This window comes from Cinclus cinclus, chromosome 6, assembly GCF_963662255.1.
Source record: "Cinclus cinclus chromosome 6, bCinCin1.1, whole genome shotgun sequence".
NCBI lineage: Eukaryota > Metazoa > Chordata > Aves > Passeriformes > Cinclidae > Cinclus > Cinclus cinclus.
The window spans coordinates 18869867-18887209 of NC_085051.1; the positions used below are offsets into that span (position 1 = coordinate 18869867).

At 39.2% G+C, this 17343-nt stretch overlaps 1 protein-coding gene across 3 annotated transcripts in view; it reads left to right on the forward strand.

Annotated features, from left to right (window-relative positions):
• Positions 1-17116, forward strand: part of LRP5 (LDL receptor related protein 5) — a 130619-nt gene extending 113503 nt beyond the window's left edge. Inside the window, exons 16-23 of one of the 3 annotated variants that reach the window (XM_062494691.1) lie at positions 2633-2842; positions 5133-5258; positions 8219-8455; positions 9000-9110; positions 11715-11951; positions 13259-13398; positions 16253-16350; positions 16855-17116. In XM_062494691.1, the coding sequence (XP_062350675.1) occupies positions 2633-2842; positions 5133-5258; positions 8219-8455; positions 9000-9110; positions 11715-11951; positions 13259-13398; positions 16253-16350; positions 16855-17116 (1421 nt within the window). Of the gene's footprint in view, positions 1-2632; positions 2843-5132; positions 5259-8218; positions 8456-8999; positions 9111-11714; positions 11958-13258; positions 13399-16252; positions 16367-16851 lie in introns of all 3 variants that reach the window. The other 2 variants (XM_062494693.1, XM_062494692.1) reach the window with 2 other exon arrangements.
• Positions 17117-17343: the final 227 nt, after the last annotated feature.

Genomic DNA, 17343 nt, shown 5'->3' on the forward strand with positions numbered 1-17343 from the left:
AGGAAGTTGTTCACCTTTTTACAAGGATAGTTTGCTTTTGAGCACCTAAAACTGACTTAAGGTCAGACTCTTCCAAAGAGGGGGTAAAAATAATGAAGCTGCAGATGGGAAGGTAGAGCAGCCCATGTCTTTCATCAGTTACCAAGCTGAATAGGGCAGTACTGTCAAACTCCCTGAGCAGCTGCAAAATGTTCAGTACAGGATAGGCATCAGAGAACCTACAAAAGAGGAGAGGAGAGGAGAGGAGAGGAGAGGAGAGGAGAGGAGAGGAGAGGAGAGGAGAGGAGAGGAGAGGAGAGGAGAGGAGAGGAGAGGAGAGGAGAGGAGAGGAGGACAAGACTTCGACCTATGAAATCACATTTGAGAAGAAAAGTTATATTTTGTATAACAGTATATATTTTGTATAACACAAAATGCATCAGAGGTATTGAGAAAGGCTTCTCTAGTGATAAAAGATGTGCTCTAGGAAGACATTTAAAAGTAAAATGCCAAGGAGGTAAGGCTTAATGTTGTAGGTATGCTGGAGTGGTATCCCAAGAGAGATGGAAAAGGCACCAGGTAAAATGATATAGAAATCATATCCAGTCACAGCCAAAGAATCAAAGTTTATAAGTAATATAGAAGCAGGAGGAAGCTACAGGATTAAAAGAAAACAATTTTTATGGACTAGAGAGAGATGTCTCTGTAGCCAGAAAACTGGTTATATTTGATCCAGTTGAGTTCACTGTAATTTGATTCACTGAGATGTTGATTTTTTAATGAGCTAGCAGCATATCTTTATTTTAAAATGCTTTTCAGTCTTGCATCACAACTTCAGAAGAAATTTGAGAGCCAAAGTGATGTTGATTTGAGTTACTTCCTCTAAATAGTATTTCCTGAGCAAAATACTTTAAAATGGGCATATGTTAGGAAAAGGTTTTTAGCATAAAATGAGGCTGCTGAATAAAAGGAACCAAAATTGTGTATAGCATCCTTTATGCCAGTTAAACTGGTCTAGACACTTTTATTCCATTATAAACTTGTAGAGGTGAAACGGTTCTGGAGGTTCCTGAAGTTTGCACTGTACCCTGGTTCAAACAGCATCCTGCTAAATCAGGGAATAGCGTCAGACGTCCAGTGCTTAACTTCCAGAGAGGGATGAAAGAGCTATAAATCCATGTAACAATTCTCTTTGCAAGGTACTGGAATTTTTCAGTTGGAGTTAGACCAAAAGTTGGTTTTAAATTCCTTTAGTTAAAACCATTCCCCCTTGTCCTATCACTATCTGCCCATATAAAAAGTTGCTCTCTCTCTTTTATACGCTCCCTTTATGCTTCATGAAAGGCTCCTTTAAGGTTGCTCCAGAACCTTCTCTTCTCCAGGCTGAGCAATCCCAGCTCTCTCAGCCTGTTCTCATAGGAGAGGTGCTCCAGCCCTCTTGTCATCTTCCTGGTCCTTCTCTGGAGCCGTTCTGACAGGTCCATGTGCAAAACTGATAGAACCTGTTAATGCTACATTCTCAGTCTTGGCTGAGCTCTGGATAATTTATGCAGCAAATTCTTTGAATCTAATTCTCACAGCATTTTTATTGTGTGGACTCTATAACCTCGTTTTATGTAGAGTCTAAAAACTTACATTTTCTTTTTATATACAATCAGACATAAGGCCATAGTTCCAAAATTAATTATGAGAGCAGAAGTAGCACCAAGTTATGATTTTGTTTTAGATTTTCATTTTCTTAATCAAATATATCCAGTTACATAGGCATACACATAGGGTCAGAATGATTTCAGTGAATTAACAGAGTAATTTGGAATATCTTCACCATAGAAAATAATAATAAAAGTAATAATTAAACGACTCTAAGTGTAGGGGTAGTATGCAGTAGAAGAATGCAAGTAATTAAAGTGAAAACTGGTAATAAATGCATTTGTGCTTGACCTCTTTTTTACTCATTGGCTTAAAGCAGATTTTTACACATTTTTATAAAGCAGAGAACTTGAGCATTTGACAGTGTTCCTATTTAGGAGCATATTGAGTCACTTAAAGTTTGGGTTTCCTGGTGGGTTGCTAAATAAAAAAAAGTTGGGTTTTTTTTAAAGAGCTTCTCTTTTTTGATCATATATCTGTAGTTGTCGCATAGGCTGTGACAAGATTTGGTACTTGCCTCTTGCTTTGCGTGGTGAATATGTTTTATTTGACTAAAGGCAGTGAAACTAAATTGGTCGTATTTCGCTCTCTCTTGCAGATTCCAGAAAAAATGTACTGCTCTGTGTGTGTGTGAGTGCACTGTAAAACTTTTGGCCTAAGAGCTGAGTCTGTATCAGCTTTTGGGAGCGCTCAGAGTTGCACATAACAGATGTCAGCGTGAGGCTGAGCAGCCAGGCTGTGCAGGGATGAGCTGGGTTTCATGCTGTATCTGCTTGCCCTCAGGATGTGGCACCTGGTAGCATTTACCTGAGATGAGACTGAACAAGCAGAGCTTTGGTCTGCAGAGACAGATGAAGTCAATGACCTTGTAGCTCACTGTCTACAGGGTTTGCTTTGGTTTGTTTGTTTGTTTTTTGCTGGGATGTCGCTTTGTGATGTTTTTCTAAGGAATTACTTAGAAGTTGGCTGGTGTAAAATGAGTCTTTGTTTTTGTTGGTCTCAGGTGCCAACCGTGTGACCCTGGAGGACTCCAACATTCTTCAGCCCATGGGACTCACTGTGCTGGGGAATCACTTGTACTGGATTGATCGTCAGCAGCAGATGATTGAGAGAGTGGAGAAAGTGAATGGGTACAAAAGGACTAGAATTCAAGGCCGGATTGCTCACCTAACAGGCATTCATGCTGTGGAGGAGCTTGATATGGAAGAATTCTGTGAGTTTCAGTATCTGATATCTTGGTCATTGTATCTCAAAGTCCTCATCTGGTTGGATATTCTAATATTGCTGCCCGTGGGCTTCAAACAAGCCATAGAATGCTTCCAACTTTTCTGGTTGGGATTGCAGGAGAGGAGGAGAAACAATTTCTTGGCTGTGGAGGCGACTACTGCTGCACAGCTAGAACATGTGATATCACAGCACTGAGTTACCTACTTTGTACAAGTTCACATGACTCTGAATTCAGTCTAAAAGCTACTTAAAATGCTGGTTGTTAATTTTCTCAGTACAATCAAGTAACTGGTCTCGGAAAAACCTCTAACAAGAATCAAAAAGATTGTACTTGCTTTTTCTCCAGGTGCTTCAGACTCTTGTGCAAAGGAATGTCTGGTTTTACTCAGCACAATGGATGATGTAAAAGCCTGAAGTGAGGGAAGCAAAATGGGGAGGAAGCTCCTACAATGAGTTGCACTGTGGATAGGGAATTTTTCTCCCAATGGAGTGTTTTAGGTGCTCACATCTGAAAGGGATCACGTTCTTTTCCTGGACTAGTGGTCCAAATTACTGTGGTTTGGTGGAGAGTGCAGAAACCTCTTCAAGTAGTCACTCCTCAAAGTGACAACCTGCAGCTCCTCTTGCTTAACAGGACTGTAAAAGAGAATACAAAATCACAAACAAAATGTGGGAAACAGGGGTCTCTGTTGCCTGTGATGAGTTGTCTTATATAGAGAGGGTACTTTGGTGTATAATGCTTGAATTTTCAGAAGAAATGTTTCAGCTTCACAACAAACACTGCCACATACATTCATGTTTGTGATGGCTGGAAGTATTTTTGAACTTGTGTATGTGGGTAAGCTGTTACAAATCAGGTAACATAAACATTTAAACTGTGTTAGTAAGCTGTTACAAATCAGGTAACATAAACATTTAAACTGTGTTAGATTCTATGGGCTAATCATGACCCAGAGATTTTGGTTTTGTTTTTTTTCACAGCATCCAGCTTTTCTTCTTCTATGCCACTTCACAGATTTCATGTATATTGCTATATTTCATAAGTAATACTGACAGAAGCAAAAAGATTTTTTTTGCTTTAATTCTCATCAGTGTTAAAAAAGAAGTTTGCTTTTACCCCATGTGCTTATTTAAGATGGGGAAAAGGAATTCTCTTTTGCAGCTGAAAAATTTCTACATAGGTGACTTCTGTTACAACAGGCGAGTAAATACACATATGCACATGCAGGTATATATGCATGCACTTCTGTGAACAACTCATGCCTCAAACACTGTATTAAACTAATAAATTTGTTAAAGGTAGAAAACAGGTTGATGAGAAGCCCAGACAGACAGTTGGAAAACAACTTTGGCAGAGAAATTATGTTACCTATACAGTTTTTTCCCTGTGGAAATTCCTGGTTCTGAGCACTAGGAAAGAATGCACTGTTCAGCAGCATCACAGATAACACAGGCTGTAGCCCCACAGATTGCTGCAGCAGATGCTCAGCTATTAGCCTGAATAAGCAGGCAAAAGACTGAGTCTCTTCTGACTCTGTTGGGCTGGGGTCATCAGACAGTGACTTCCTATCTCTGTGCCTGTTTCTGATCCGCCTAATGTTTGTTAAAAATCGTTCTTTAAGGACCTCTCAGTGCTTCTGACTAACTGATTTGGAACACAATCAGTAGCTTCCTATCTTTAAAGAAAGACAAAAATATTTGTGCCTATATTGCAGTTTTGTGAGGAAAAGGGAAGTTGAGGCACTAGATATTAAGAGCTCTTTAAAGGAGAAATCCTGAGGGTTTTGCAGGTTGGCATTCTGCAGTGGCATGTATTATTTCTTGATGCCTACCCGAGAAATGCAGGTGGGGCCTCTAGGTAAGATGTAAATGCAGCCTTCTCAAATCTGCCTTTTCAGTTCTCTTCACCTCAGCTCCCAATTTCTTTTTAGAAGTTCTTGAAAGGTCTCCATATGATAGAATCATAGAATGGTTTGGATTGGAAGAGACCTTTTGATGGTCATCCAGTTCCAGCCCCCTGCAATGGGCTGGGACATCTTCAACTTGATCAGGTTGCTCTATTACTATGACTGGGAGAAGTTTAGTCCTTATGAAGTAATAAATCAGTTTTCAAGCATTGAACTGAAAAATCATGCATGTGTCTTCCTAATAATTTATAGTGAAATCTTTGTTATTCAGACAAAAATGGTTTGTGAGTAGTTTTTGATTTTGCCCTATCAAGGAATAGTTATAATTTCTTTTATTTTACATAATATTCTCTTTGTGTGTTTCACCAGCTGTGCATCCATGCTCTCGTGACAATGGTGGGTGTTCGCACATCTGCATTGCCAAAGGGGATGGAACTCCCAGATGTTCATGCCCTGAGCACCTTGTGCTTCTACAGAATCTCTTAACGTGTGGAGGTGAGTTGTGTTTAACAGCACTGCTAATCAATCTGTCTCAAAAACATGTTGGCTGAGGTTGCATTACAGCCCAAAATGTAGATTTAGACACAGTTGTTCTGTACATGTTGTGGTGCATCATGTGTTAAATTAGTCTTTGATAGTTCTACCAGCTGTTTCTGCTTGAGGTTTTGGGCATGCATGACTTTCATTCTAAGCAGAATATTCTTCTTTGACCTTAAAATACTTGCATCTTCTACTGAGACTTTTATAATTGTATGATGTGACAGGTTTGTGCTTCAAACAAGTGTTTATAAGATGATGTTGCATCAACCTGTGATGACCTAGCAGCAGGAATTGTGCCTATGATTCCCACTGTATGAGACTCCAGTCTTTGTAATTAATTTGGCCTTGTAACATGAAACACTGTAATGGTGACTTATCAAATGTAGGCTCCAAATGTGGTTCTTTTTAATTAAGGTACCTCTCCTCTTTCCACATGGTAGACTTCCTTTAGCCTTCCTTTTTACCATCCTAGTATTTTTAAAAACTGTTAACATTACAACTTCCAGAGGGGATTAAAAACAAAACATTGTTTCTTTTTGGGAGACATTGTGTCTTAAGTTGTTTGGCTCTGTTGGTCCTTTTGACTTCTTTTCATGTATTTATTTTGCTGGGGATTTCATTTTCTGACTGAACTCTGAACTACCCTGGGGCAGTCATTTCCATGATAAACTGTTTTCTTTCCCATGACCACAACACATTATGTGGCTTTAGAGTAGTGGTGGTTACATAGGGAGGGCAGGGTGGATCAATCTAATTTTACTTTTGCTGTAGTGTTGTTGCACAATGTGGACAGTGAGAGAGTCTCACATTCCACTCCTTTGGATCTTCAGATATAAATATAAAAATTCAGGGGCTGCCATTGCAGTGCCTTATTTTTTTTTTTTTTATTCTAATCTTTCACTAAGCCTGCAACAACTTTTTAACCCATCTCGTCTGTCCTAGTAACAGCCACTACCCAGTGTTTCAAAATAGCATAGTTGTCTGGAGAACATTTGTCCGTGTTCTGGACATCCTGACTAATGCTTTTGTCAAGATTTTAATGCAAGTTTGTGCTTGCCAAGTGCAACCATAGTGCAACATTAAATGTGCCTTTAAATGCAGAAGTAGTGATGTGTTTGTTTAATTATCCAAGCAGCACACTTCCATAAAAATTTAATTCAAGAATTACCTTAATATGTGTGTCTCACATCTTTATTTTACCTATGGCTGTCAGGACACTGGCTACATTTGTAATTCTCATATTGCTCCTCCAAATAATCATAAATGAGGAACTTTTAAAAATCATAATTTTTTCAAAACCCAAGCACATTTTGGTTTTTATTAACATTTTGTTTTTTAAGTTCTTGATTATACTTTTGTTTCATTCTTGAATTTTTTCTCCCTGATGAAGGAAGGACTGTAGCACTTTAAAAACTGTTTGCATGTAATTCTAGAATTTTTAACACCACCCTCAGGAGAAAAAAATACTTGTACAGGGGGGAAACTTTCCTTATGCTGGGTTGTTTGTCATGTCCTTTCCTGAGCCTGGATCTTAAGAAAAGCCCACTGGGCTTCCAGAGGAGTGTTACCATCCAGTGCCAGAGCACACCTCTAAATTGATCATACTGGTGTTATAGGCAGGGTATGATTTGGTTCTCTCTTAATCCAAGTGGTGAAGCATCTACTCAGGGCAACAGCAGCTCTGGGGAGGAGCGACTGCCTCTGCTAAATGATTCAATTATGTCACAAGGTTTTGGCCCAGCAAATTTTCAAATCGGTGGAGATGTATGTGATTGCTGCAGGGGTGTTTTGAAATGGCCCTCACATTTTGACTAATTGCTACTGATAACAACTGAGTGGACTTGCCCATTGTCTGTTTCTTCATTGATAACAGCAATGGAAAATTGTTTGCTAACTTGTATGTAAGAATTTGGAGCATTTTTTGCAATGGATTCTTGGTCTGGGTTGTGTTTGTCTCCTGCCATTCTGAAGAAAGCAACTATGGATGCTTTGTAAGAGCATGATTGTTGTGTCTCTATATGGAGTTGTAGCTGCTGCCTGATGCTATCAGTGTCTCACTGCAACTTGAACAATGGTATGGATGTGAAAAGGAGTGATACCAGAATATTGGGGTCCATGAAAAGTCAAATTTGAAGGAAGTCACAACTTTTTTAGGTCAAACAAACAAAAACAGCTGTGCATAAGTTAAAGTGGTCTGTCTCTGTAGTGAGAGAATATAAGATTAGGGCAGGTCTGCAGGGCTCCTTAGACTACTCTCTGATCCTTCATTGACCTGCCACCCAAAGACTTTCCAGCAAGAGAACTTAGCTTAATTTTTACCAGTCCTATACCTATATTTTCTTCTCCATTTGTAATTTTCAATTCACAACTGACTCAGAATTTTTTTATGGAAAAACCACTGGAAAAATGACTAAACAGGTACAGTAGAAGTCATATGTTGTGGATTTTAGATATATTCATTGCTAGTTAACCTGATGTATCAGGTTTTTTAATGAAGAATTGGTCCATGCTAATATAATTGCAGGGATTAGAGTTGTTTAGAATCTGGTTTGCAATCAGAAATTGAGTATTCTTTTGAATTTATGTATATGACGGTGTCTTCCAAAAGGTGGCTGTAAAAGACAAAGCAAGTATTTGTAGACTAAGTATTTGTAGCTCCTGTCCTTAGTTCACTGCTTGACTGCTAAAGCAAACTTCTTCTATCAGCATGCATCCAGTTTTTGTTACGAAGTTGGTAAAAATTAATTCCTTATGCAAAATCAGGTTTTCCTCTAAGCTGGAATCTTAAGTCTAGTCACGGAAGAACTCCAGGAAAGGAATAAGTGTGCTTTGCTTGACAAACTCTGTCATACTTTTACTCTGTTGAAAGACATAAGATTGAGTATACAAATCTGATCTGTTTTCTCTTTCTCCAGAACCTCCAACTTGTTCCCCAGACCAGTTTACGTGTGCAACTGGAGAGATTGACTGTATCCCAATGGCATGGCGATGTGATGGGTTTCCTGAGTGTGATGACCAGAGTGATGAAGATAGCTGCCCCATATGCTCTGCATCCCAGTTCCAGTGTGAGAAGGGACAGTGCATTGATGGACACTTGCGGTGTAATGGAGAAATTGACTGTCAAGATAAATCTGATGAAGCAGATTGTGATAGTAAGATGAGTTTTCCTGAACTCATAGCTCTAACACAAACATCCTTTGAGGATTCTAACTGTTCTTGAAATGTATAGATACAAGTCCTTTTTGTTGAGACAGAAGTTCCTGAATATAGATAAGAAATTTAGCAGTTACTTAGCAAGGATATATTCTACATAATATATCTATTATGTATACATAATATAGGTGTGGAGTACATAAGGTTTTATAATATGCCACATTACCACATTTTGTTAACATGTCAGGTTATCAACTACACTTTGTTAGGTATTGTGAGAGATTCATGCTGATTTGATCTTAGTTTTGCCCCAGCAGGACTGATTTGACAAAGGATTGGGAGTTGCTGGGGACAGAGTTTTATTTTAGTTCCACTGAGTAAGATGTATAACAAGAAGGAAGAACCAGAGATACGCAGGCTTGCAATTTACCCACTGCAGTGTTCTGGTGCCTACCTGATCATAATATAAAACTTACTTCTTTCTCAGGAGGCTCAAATGCTCCTGTGCTGTCAGTACTTGATTTTTCCTTTCTTTCTGTGCAGCAATTTGTCTGCCCAACCAGTTCCGATGCGCGAGTGGCCAGTGCATCCTCCTGAAGCAGCAGTGTGACTCCTTCCCAGATTGCATCGATGGTTCTGACGAGCTCATGTGTGGTGAGATGTCTTTTCTTGACACTCAGGTGCTGTGTTCAAGCATGTTCTACACCCCTGTGCAGAGCGCTGGTCTTTGCAGAGCAATATACTTTCATGAAAGAATACTTCAGAAGGGCCTTTAGAACTATCCTTAGGGAAACCTGATTTGACTGTGCTCAGTGCCTTGGAACTTGCAGAGCTGCTGCTAAGCCTGAAGTGGCTTTTAAAAATGTGCAGCCCTATCCACTGCAATAACAGGGCCAAACTGGAGGCTAATTATGTGGAGGAGCTAACACGCAGTGAGCAAGTGTCCACAAGAGACCACAAACCAGTCTCTTACAGTGCAGGTGTGAAAAGAATATATGGAGAGATGTTGATTTTACTGGGAAAAATGTAACTCTGAATTCTCATGGCACCAGGTATATGCAAGTTACATACATGCTGATGGCAGCTGTTGTGTTAGTCCTTAAAGAGTCTGTTACTTTGCAGTAAAATTCACTTACTTTTGCTCTTCCTGCAATTTCTGTTGTTTTGCACTGTTGGGGTGACTAGAACATACAGTATCCAGGCAATGGGGCAGATGGAGGGAGCGTTTAGAATCACACAAGTAGTTTACCATAGTAGTTGGAACAAAGCATTTTAAAATAAAAGCAAATAGGTGTGCTGGTCTATCTGTAGGTAATTCGGAACAAATAGCTTGCACTGGGTTTGTGTAGAGAAATGCTGCACTTACATTGCCTGTAGGACCAATCTTAGTGAATTGTGAAGTTTTTAGTATCTTAGTTCTTGTCATGTTTTGAAGCACCAGTTACCAGAAGCTGATCCACTGCTGGGATGGGATCAGGTTTGGTCCAAGGTAGCCTTGTTTCTTCCTTCCATCTTCATGGTGGATACTTCAAGGAAAAGCGTATTCATGAGTAAGGTGAAAGGAGCCCTAGTTATGAATAGAAAAAGAGGCTAAAAGAATGGAGACAGAAACTTGGAAATTTCAGACTGAACATGCTTCTCCCGCATCTTCCATTTATCTCTTTAGCTTTCATCCAGTTCCTCCAGTTTCCTGGATAATATAAGGCCACTTTTTCCTGGTTTTATTTTCCCCCCTCAGTTTCTTTGTGCACTTGGAAAACTTTCATGCTGCCAAGTTAATGCAGCTGTTTCCTGTTTGCACTTTGGGTCCAGTCCTGCAATTAGGTCTTAACTGATTTAAATGTGTCTTTATGTAGACACAGGATTGTGTCCTCTGGACCTCTTTGTGGAACAGAGCATTCTGTGGTTTCCTACTTGTCTGAGGGAAAGAACTCAAGCAGGGAATAAATATGATTGCTACCTTCTAGATAAGGATCTTGCATTCAAAAGAAGCTAGGTTTAACCAAAATGAGAATTGTGTGTTTAAAAATAGCTGATTTGGGAAAATGTTTTGATTTTGGCTTTGTTTTTTTTCTGATATCATGACTGAACTAATCTGACCATTTGAAAATTAGGACTTCAGCTGACATAAAAGTTGTCATACACTAATAAGTGTGAAAAAAACATAAAGACTTTATGACAGAAATAAGTTATTGATGCTGAGCTGTTAAGAGTTTATTGCTATATCTTTGTATTTCCTTTAACTTTCTTCTCAAATTTCAGTTGTTTTTCATTCCCTTCCACTGGAGTGAAAACCAGAACCACTGGAGAAAAAATTTATGAAGTGAAGGCCTGAATCTTATATGAGCCATTTTACTTCTTACAACTTCATCAAGGCAGAAGGGGTCTATAGTTAGAACTGAGCATGTAAAATTTGGACAAGTTTATTTTAATTTTTTCACTTTCTGAATGTATCTATTAGTGTATGTTAGAGAATAAAATTATAAATGTGTGAATCACATGGAAAAATTTGCTTTCCTGAAAAACATTGCATATGTGAAAAACAGAGAGGTTTCAGGTTTATCTGACAAGAATTTTGAATGTGTTATCCATAATCAGAGGGAGATGTGAGGTGTAACCCATTTCAAATACTTGAGCACTTTTTATTATTTAACATTCGGCTACATGGGGGGGAAAATAATGCGTAGAAATTATTTGAGATATTGATTGTGTTTTCCTTCCAGTTTTTAAGGTGGAGTTTCTTTGAAAGCAGGTCATATTTTAGGAAGGAAAAGTATTCTAAGACCTGTATTAGCTAGGAAGACATCCACTGCTTAGTATATATGATAGCTTCCCTACTGGTAAATTTTCTTGATTTTTCATGTTATTGCTAGCCCAAATGGCTTTGAGAGAGCAATCCTCTCTGATTAAGGCCTTAATATTTGTAAGTATCCTCTATCTTTGACCCATTGACTTTGGAGGGCAGGGAAGAAAAGGAAATTTTCTGACTGCTGTTCTATCCAGACAAGTAATCCTGATACAAGATAAACTTCTAGACAAAAAAGACAGTATTTTGTTCATACTGCTTTATGGAGGAGGAGGCATGAAGTCTTGTGTTTTGAATCAGAATATCTGGAGTTACAGCTGCCTGAGTGTGATGCAGATACTTTTAAAGACACTGTGTAAATGACTGTGTGCTGACTGATTTGCTGAATGAGCTCCAGGACAGCAGCACATACACTGCTCCATTTCCGTAATTTTCTTCTTCTCTCTTTCCAGAGAAATCAAAGCCAGCCTCAGATGAGTCCCAGCCACACAGCAGTGCCATCGGTCCTGTCATTGGGATAATCCTGTCCCTTTTTGTCATGGGAGGAATGTACTTTGTTTGCCAGCGGGTGGTGTGCCAGCGCTACGCGGGGCCCAATAGTCCTTTTCCACATGAGTATGTCAGTGGCACTCCTCACGTCCCTCTTAATTTTATTGCTCCAGGAAGTTCTCAACATGGCACTTTTACTGGTAAGGGTGCTAAGGACCTTGCATCTAATCAGTACCATTACACTGTCTGGATTTTGAGTTTTGCACGTTATTAAGTCTGCTGGGTGTGGAGTTTTCAAAGAGCAGAAGTTAGATGTTGGTCTTCTCAGTGTTTTTGGGATGAATCTGTCATTTGAATAAAATATGTAAAATCTATTAACTTTTCTTGCACTTTAATGGCTATGGTTAGCTATTCCTGCTTAAATTATGATACTATGGTTATCAAGAGGTTTTTGTGGTAGGAAATAAAATTAGAGGATGAAATAATTGCAGGTAAAATATTTGCAGGGGTGTTTTAAATTGGACTTCACACTAAAGCTTTTTTAATTAAAGCAAGTATCAGTGTTTTTTATCTGTACTTCTGTAGGTGCTAAACTTAGCTGTCATTCTGATTCTCATCTATATTTGTTAGCTTTTTCTAATCCATATTTTTGTGACAAGTTGCAACAGCTGAAAATCTTACTATTTATGTTAATTCTAAAGAAAAGACTGGTTTCTAATATAATGGCATTTCTGAGAAGGATGTATAGACATGAATGAGGATTACAAACACTTATTCTACTTGTAAAAAATATTTCCTACATTTGAAAAAAAAAGCAAAACCAACATTCTGAAAACTTCCCAGACTTTACTCTTACATTAGCACTGAATAGTCTGACAGGAAGAAGCTGCAAATGAATTGTCTGAGTTAAGAGTATATTGTAGTAAAACAGATTGGAGAATGTAATTTTCCATTTTCCTCTAATTCAGGTTTCCTTCCTTTTGTCTCTACTGATTTTTAGCTGTGATCATTTTCAATAAAAATAATTGGGTTTTGCAGTTATTCATGTACTTGCAATTGAATTTCTTGTGAAACTTGCGAAATTTCTTCTTGTAAATTGAAACTTTGGAGGTCTCAAGCTTGGGGTTTTTTTGGGCATTGTATAATGGCTTTTTTTTTGCAAATGCCTAAGTTTGTTTAATTAGAATTTTTTTTAGTTAATTTGGGTGAACAGTTTGGATCAGCTGCTCTGAAGATTCCTTTCTCAGCAGTGTGATAGTAGGTTTTGAGGAGTTCAGTGCTGCAGTGAGACAATAGGTGGTCTGAGGGTGAAATGTTTTCTTTACAAAAAGAAATCCGGTAATCCTTGTTCCTTATAATCCTGAAGTTTTACATAAAGCATTCTTCCCAAAGTGTGACAACCATTATGTTGCATGGGTTTGCAAAGCTAGGGATTTGGTTTCTGTTTGGCATTGATAGATAACACCGTGGTTTATCTAACCTTGTTTTCCTCTCTGTTTCAATGCAGGCATCTCTTGTGGAAAGTCCATGATTAGCTCCATGAGTCTCATGGGAGGAAGCAGTGGTGCCCCGTTGTATGACAGAAACCATGTTACTGGAGCATCTTCAAGTAGTTCATCCAGCACTAAAGCCACTTTCTACCCACAGGTATGTCTTGGAAGTACACTGGTGAGTGACACTCCTGCTTCTGAAGAAAGGAAAGGTGGAACTTTGTGCTTCCTAAGTAGATGCTAACAACTGTTACCAACTGTTGGGTCTTACTGCTTATGATATGCAGGCCCATTTTGACACTCACTGAACTTCACAAAAGGGCTTTGTTGTAGTCCATCAGGATTATATAGTGCTCTGTGATGTCCACAGTGTTTTGTTATCAGAGTGATACTCAGCTGGTTTGTTCCTGGGTACTTCTGTTCTTCCCTCGGAGATGCCACCTCCTGTGTTCTTTGTTAACTCTGATGGCTGTGACCTAATGACATTTTGCACTGCCTAGTACTGCAGGCACACATGGAATAATAAGGCAAGCAAAATGAAACAGGACTGGAATACAAACGTGTATGAAATAAGTGTGACTTATAAACTGTTTAGATAAAGTGTTGGTTGTTGATTCAGAAAACCAAGTGCATGGACTGGGGGGAAAATGCTGGTACAGCAGGGTGAGGCAGAGGTTATTTTGCTTGCTTTTTTTCAGCTATAATTTGGCTTCATTTCTGATTTTTGAGTTTGGGAAGTGACAGAATTCTCATCCCCATATCACAGTTTCACAAACTCCAAGATGTATATTCTGAATGGAAAGAGTCCTCTGTGAATATGTAGGAGAGACATACAAAGGTTCTTGTTTGCCAGCATGTTTTGTCATGACAGTTTTGTTTTTTTTCCATTGTGAGTCTGAGCAATGCACCCATTGGCTTTTAGGTACTCACAACAAGCTGCCAGAGTTGATCTGCCTGCTATAGAGGGGATTTTTGTGTAGTATTGAATCAGGAGCCCACACCCTGTGTGGGTATTACATGCATTTGTGTTTACATGTAAGCTGTTATGCTCTCTGTGGACATTTTGACTGATAGCATTTGACCAGTTACAAAGGTACTTTCCCTTTAAGAAGGGCAAAAATGGAAAAGAGAGGCTTGTGAGCTTATCTGTTGGTAAGGTAAAATTGGATACTTAATTATTGCAATTCTTGCATTGCCTTCTCTGTGAAGCCATCAAGAAGCCGATGTTTGGAACTCAGTAGCCCTCCTAATTTAGCTTGTCTCATGTCATCAGTGTCTCTGTGATGTGCTGAACAATTTCATGCTAGACCTGGTTGATATGTGTCAGTAGCACACTAAAAAGGATGAACAGAAAAAACACTTACTTAAATAAAGCTTGAGAGAGAAAAGAAGCACAAGAGCTGATCTGCCTGTGTGATTCTATGGGGTCTGTGTCGGCCAAAAGATCAACTCTTCCGTTTGACTTCTGGTCTAAGTTAATCTGACTGTTGCTGAGAATTCTTTTTCCACACTTTCTATGTCAACCAGGGCCTGCAGGGATGATACCAGCATTTCCTTCATGAAAGGCATGCTGGGTTCTTAGAAGGAAGCTATTGCAAGGGCTTTGTTACATTAAGGTACTGCTTAATCCAAATGTTTTGGTGAGTTCTGCCTGGTAGCTAATTAATTACCCAGCTATATGTTAATAATCAAAAGGACAGATCTGAGCATCTTGGCTTTCTTGGTTTATTTGGTTTGTTTAAAACATCTTAGTGGTACTCAGAGGTGCTCCAGTGAATAGAGACTGGGAAAGAATCAGTGCAAATGAAAGTTATGCCAGTTTATATACCTGAGAACCTGGCTACAGGCATCCTGGCTGACACTGTTTGCTGTATTTAGTCTCAACATGAAGTGCAGCTCAGGATGTCAGTAGGAGTGAATCCACAAATAGCATACAGTGCTTCTCAAAGGAAGAAGATTTCTGGAAGATGCTCTTGGGGCACTTACTCATCACTCCCCAGAGCTTATCTCCTTTCACATGAATCTGGGTGCAGGGCTTGTCAGTAACAGTGTGCTCAACTCAAAGGCCAGGAACCACTTTGCTGGATGATGTGCAGTGAATATCCAAACAGTGATCTCCACTCCAGTGATTTTAGAGTGTTTTTGTGGGAGAAGAGCAGAGGCAGAGGAAGGATGGTCAATGGGGCAGGCTGAGTGCCCAGGGTGGGCAGTGTATAAGATGTGCACATCAGTAGCAAGGCTCAGTCAACAGCAATGGTGTAGTTTTCCACACTGGAAGAGATAAAATGCTCTTTGTGAGTTTAGGCCAATGTCCTGCTGGCTGCGTCAGAGGTTCAGCTTCCTGCTGCTGGAAGAATCCTAAATAATTTTGAAGCCTGCTAAACATTTTCCTTGTGTGAAGGCCACCAGTAACTGTGTGTAAGCACTCATAGCTGAGCCATATATGTGTATGCTGTCTACATGCACACATAGGCTATAAATAGTTTTTTAGATCATAGGATTTTTGCATTGTGAATTCTGCCAAAATGATATGTTTGCAGAACAAGAGTAAAAATGAAGCATTCAGGGAAGGATGGGTGAAGGAACTTGGCTTCCTGACCCTGCTATTGAATTGTGACATATTTAGGGTCTGGGAGTGGAACATACTTTATTTCCCATTAGCATCTGCTGAGGATGCTGTCAGTCCTTATGTTCAAGGAAGTGCACTCAGATTCAGCCAAACTGGGTCTCATTTCCAGCTTTATTCCAGCCTTCCAGCATAATAACAGATGTGGCAAGGAAGAAAATTCCCTGTACTGAGAACTTTGAAGGCCTGTACAGTACTCAAGTCCAAAGTAAAGTCTTGGAAGGAACATCTGTGATCTTTAAAAATACATTAACACATCCAAGCAGCTAGGAGAGGAAACTAGAATAAGGATGAATGAGGGCGAAGGCATAAATACTCTTTTCAATCTAAATAAAACTGTATGATTAACCCAAAATTTCAAAATTCTTTTTCCTGTTGTTTCTAGATTTTGAACCCACCTCCTTCCCCAGCTACTGATCGCTCCTTATACAACGCAGAGATGTTTTATTCCTCAAACATTCCTTCTAACACAAGATCTTACAGGTACAGTTCAGATAAAAAGGTTTGCTAAGTCTTCTATTTATCTGCCTTTAGTTTTGGATCTTGTTCAGACTTCATTTAAAAATCTTTTCCTCTCTTAATAAATTACCCTTCAAATTATGTACATTATACTGCTATGTAACAGTCCCTGAGCATCCTGTATAGAAATTGGTGTTTTTTGCTCATTCCCTTCAGCTTATCCTAAAACTCTTTCATAAGTCAAGCTGTTTGTTAGTGACCAGGGTTAATGGTCATAGTGCTCTTCTCTGGTAGGAGGTTAGCAGCTGGAAGAATGTGCTGCTGGCTGAGGGTAGTTGTGCCATTCAAAATTGACACAGTTCAGATGCTTCTTGTTGGATTTCTGAGAGCCTGAATTAAGACTTATGTAGTATTAATGAACAGGCATCTTGTCTGAACACAGAGAGCTGTTCAATCTGTTTCTTTTTTTCTTTTCTCCCCACATTGCAGCTAATGCATGTGCTTTTTTTCTTTTTTGCTTTTGTGCAGGCCGTACCTTATACGAGGGATAGCTCCACCCACGACCCCATGCAGCACAGATGTCTGTGACAGTGACTATACTACGAGCCGATGGAAGGCCAACAAATACTATATAGATTTAAATTCAGACTCAGACCCTTATCCCCCTCCACCCACACCTCGCAGTCAGTACATGTCGGCAGAAGAAAGTTGCCCTCCATCTCCTGCCACGGAACGAAGCTATTTTCACCTCTATCCCCCTCCACCCTCTCCTTGTACAGACTCTTCATGACCTCAACAGAAGGAACTTTTCCTGTAAATATTTTAAAATATGAACAGATTTAAAATATATATTTTATGATTTAAAAATAAATCTGGGTGGGAATTAAACAAAACTAAATGTGAATAAAAATGGGTGGGAGGGGTGGGGCTGTGAAAAATTGTACAGAGGAAGAATATTTATAAAATCGATTTTTTTAACTTAATTTCCATTCTTTTGTGCCATATTTGACTTTTTGA